Consider the following 3,580-nt stretch of genomic DNA (forward strand, 5'->3'; position numbering starts at 1 on the left):
ACATTTTAGTCAGAATTGAACTCTTCTGAAATATTTTCATGGAAATATTCCTAGGTTTTTCTATAACCTACACATATTCTCTAAAGACAAATGAAGTCTGATTTCTCCAAGCTTATATGACTAATTTCCTATGTGTTGGGGAACACAGTCTCATCTATGAACACTCATATCAGTTAAGGAATAAACATTTATTAAATGCTTATTGGATACCAGATACTGTTCTATGCTGGCGGTGTATAAAAAGAAACAACAAAACAGTCTTTGGCCTCAAAGAATTCATCATCTAAAGCAAATACAGAGGTACAAATAAATCATTAACAGTAGAAAAAAGAAATAATTTTAAAAGAGAAGGTGCTTACATTAAAGGATGTTAGGAAAAGGAGGTGGAACAGTAGATAGGCTGCTTGAATTTGGGAAAACCTGAGTATGAATCTTGCCTCATACTCATACATAGTAGGTATGTGACCTTGCACTTATCTTTAATTTCCCTCTGCTTCAATTTACTCATCAGTAAAGTGGAAATAATAATAGCATTCTCCTCTCTGGGTATTGTTGGTGGTTGTTTGTCCTTCATTTTCAAAGAAGGTCAGTGACATCATGAGTGTGATTTCTTGACCTGTGAATTGCACTTGACTGAGGCAGAGTTGAACAAAATCATCAGCCAAGGACAAAATGAAATAATATCTATAAAATGCTTTGCAAACCTTAAAACATTATATATCTATATGTGTGTGTGTATGTGTGTGTGTGTGTGCGCGCAAATATATGCTAGCTATTAACTACTTAAACAGTTTATTTATGTAAACAATTTGATTTCCCTTTATTTTTCCAGTTCTTACAACAAGATTCTAACATGGTTGATAGTTTAAAAATATATTTATTAAAGAGATAAGTTGACTCTTAAATCATTTTAATTAAATTAAGAAACATTTTATTTCATGCATGATTACTAATTTTCATGATTTTTGGTAAATGTATTTGTAAATTTAATACCTCTTTTTCTAGCAGCATGTACAATGCTGACATGGCAGAGGAGAATAAGACATTGGTGACAGAATTTGTTATTACCGGACTTACAGATCTCCCTGAGCTTCAGATCCCTCTCTTCTTGCTGTTCTTAGTGATCTACCTCATAACCATGTTGGGGAATATTGGACTGGTTGTACTTGTTTGGATGGACTCTCACCTTCATATCCCCATGTATATATTCCTCAGTAGTTTAGCTTTTTCAGATGCATTGACTTCCTCTTCAGTAACTCCTAAGATGTTGGTGAATTTCTTAACTAAGAATAAAATTATATCCCTTTCAGAATGCATGACCCAATTTTATTTTTTTGGTGCCAGTGCAAGCGCAGAATGTTTCCTTTTGGCAGCAATGGCATATGACCGATATGCAGCCATATGCAATCCCCTACTTTATCCAGTGAAGATGTCCAATAGACTGTGCAGACAGTTGGTGATTGCTTCCTATACACTTGGCTTTCTTAATCTCATGATTCACGTGGGTTTATTGTTTAGATTAACCTTCTGTAAATCAAATATAATACATCATTTCTTTTGTGAAATTTTACTATTATTTAGGATTTCTTGTATTGACCCATCTCTTAATTTACTAGTGGTTTTCATTTGCTCTTTCACTTTAAATTCCTTCACTATTATGACAATCTTAGTCTCATATACATTAGTCCTCCTTGCCATCATGAGAATTAAATCTGAACAAGGTAGGAGCAAAGTCTTCTCCACCTGTAGTGCTCATCTCTTCTCTGTCTCTTTATTCTATGGCACACTTATTATTATGTATGTGTTTCCTGAATCTGATGCTACTAACAATCAGAACATTATTTGCTCCTTATTTTACACAGTGATAATACCTCTATTAAACCCATTTATCTACAGTCTGAGAAACAAAGAAGTTCTCAGGGCCCTGAGAAAAATAATAATAAAAAATTAAAGATGTCAATTAATAAATGAATGAATGAATAAAAACTCCTCAAATGCAGCTAGAAATTGTTCCTGCATAACTTAATGAAATTTACATAGCTTATAGAGAAAACTTGGTTATGCTAATTGGATCTTATTCTGAATGTCCAAAGGGATTAAATTAGTATTGCATTAAAATATCGCTACATGGTTTATAGTATTGTTCCAACATTAGGGTGCCTGAATATCATCCACAATGTATAATATACTCATTAGTCACCTATGATCTTTGAAGGGGATAAGCTCTAAGAAGATTTGCATAGTATATTCTCTAACATGCCAGCCAATCAGTTCCTGCCACTAGCTAATTGAATAACAAGGCCAGAAACTTATCCCCAAAACAGGATATTTGTAAAACCAACTTGATTATGATTTTAAAGCGGGATTAGTGGTTACTTATCAAAGATATAGTGAAATATCTTAATTTTATTAATCACCATCAAATCAAAAATTCTACCACTATTTATGATATTTTAAAAATGTCTCATTAATATATATTTTTATTTTATCTATTTCTGTGATTTCCACTAACTTACTCCTATTACAGAACCTTCTACAGAACCAAAACATTTGGTAAAACTAAACCACAACTTATGACATACATATCTTTGGTCCACCACTTCGCAAGTGTAATTGCAAATCAATTCCCTAGACCAAAAATATATTTTTATGATATAAATTCTGATGTCTCTAGTATTTTCATTTATGTTATTTTAGACATTTATGTTGTTCTTCTTCCTCTGCTTTCTTGGCTCTGTATCATAAAATCATTAGATGATAAGGTCAAAGATGTTTGACTTTTTGTAAGCCCATTTAGGATTTTCTTGGCAAAGATACTGGAGTGGTTTGCCATTTCCTTTTCCAGTTCATTTTAGCAGTGAGTAAACTGAGGCAAAGAAAGTGTAAAGTGACTTGACTAGAGTAACATAGCTAGTAAGTATCTGAGACCAAGTTTGAACTCATGAGAATGTCTTGCTGAATCAAGGGCCAATCCTTAACCCTGAGCCATTTATCACACAGATCACTCAGATATGGAATTTGAATGTCATTAATTCCAATCAGTGCTTTTTGTTCTCTTGCATGGTGCTTCTATAGTTTACATCAGTTTCCCAAATTATATGAATTCCTCAAACTCATTTCTTATGGTATTATAATATTCCATTTTATTTATATACCATTTTTCATTCTTTCCTTAATTTGTGGATACCCAATTTGTTTCCAGTTTTTTCCCACAAAATAAAGACTACTCATATGAATAGTTGGATATGGCTGGAGTATATGTAGAATAGTGGAAATACTGGGCAAAAAAAATCAAACAGCTTAGTCACTTTACTAGCATATTTTAAAATGTACTTCGGCAACCACCAAATCAACTGGCAGTTTCATCAAAAGAGTAGTAATACGACTGTTTTCCCATAATCCTTTCAACAAGATAGTTCTCTAATTAAATATTTTTGTTCTTATCATCGTTTTCAAGTTAATGAATATATGTGTGTATATATTCATTATATATATATATATATAAAACATAAATATATGTTAAATCCAATATATGTATACATATTTATAAAATTATTGTGCTGCACAAGAAAAATCAAAT

At 32.0% G+C, this 3,580-nt stretch overlaps 1 protein-coding gene across 1 annotated transcript; it reads left to right on the forward strand.

The window, feature by feature from the left end:
* The first annotated feature begins 1,024 nt into the window (after positions 1-1,024).
* LOC127553587 (olfactory receptor 5AC1-like) lies at positions 1,025-1,951 on the forward strand. The gene has a single exon (XM_051984393.1). The coding sequence runs from the start codon at positions 1,025-1,027 to the stop codon at positions 1,949-1,951; it is 927 nt and encodes a 308-aa protein (XP_051840353.1).
* Positions 1,952-3,580: the final 1,629 nt, after the last annotated feature.

Source organism: Antechinus flavipes, chromosome 3 (genome assembly GCF_016432865.1).
Source record: "Antechinus flavipes isolate AdamAnt ecotype Samford, QLD, Australia chromosome 3, AdamAnt_v2, whole genome shotgun sequence".
NCBI classification, from domain to species: Eukaryota; Metazoa; Chordata; class Mammalia; order Dasyuromorphia; family Dasyuridae; genus Antechinus; species Antechinus flavipes.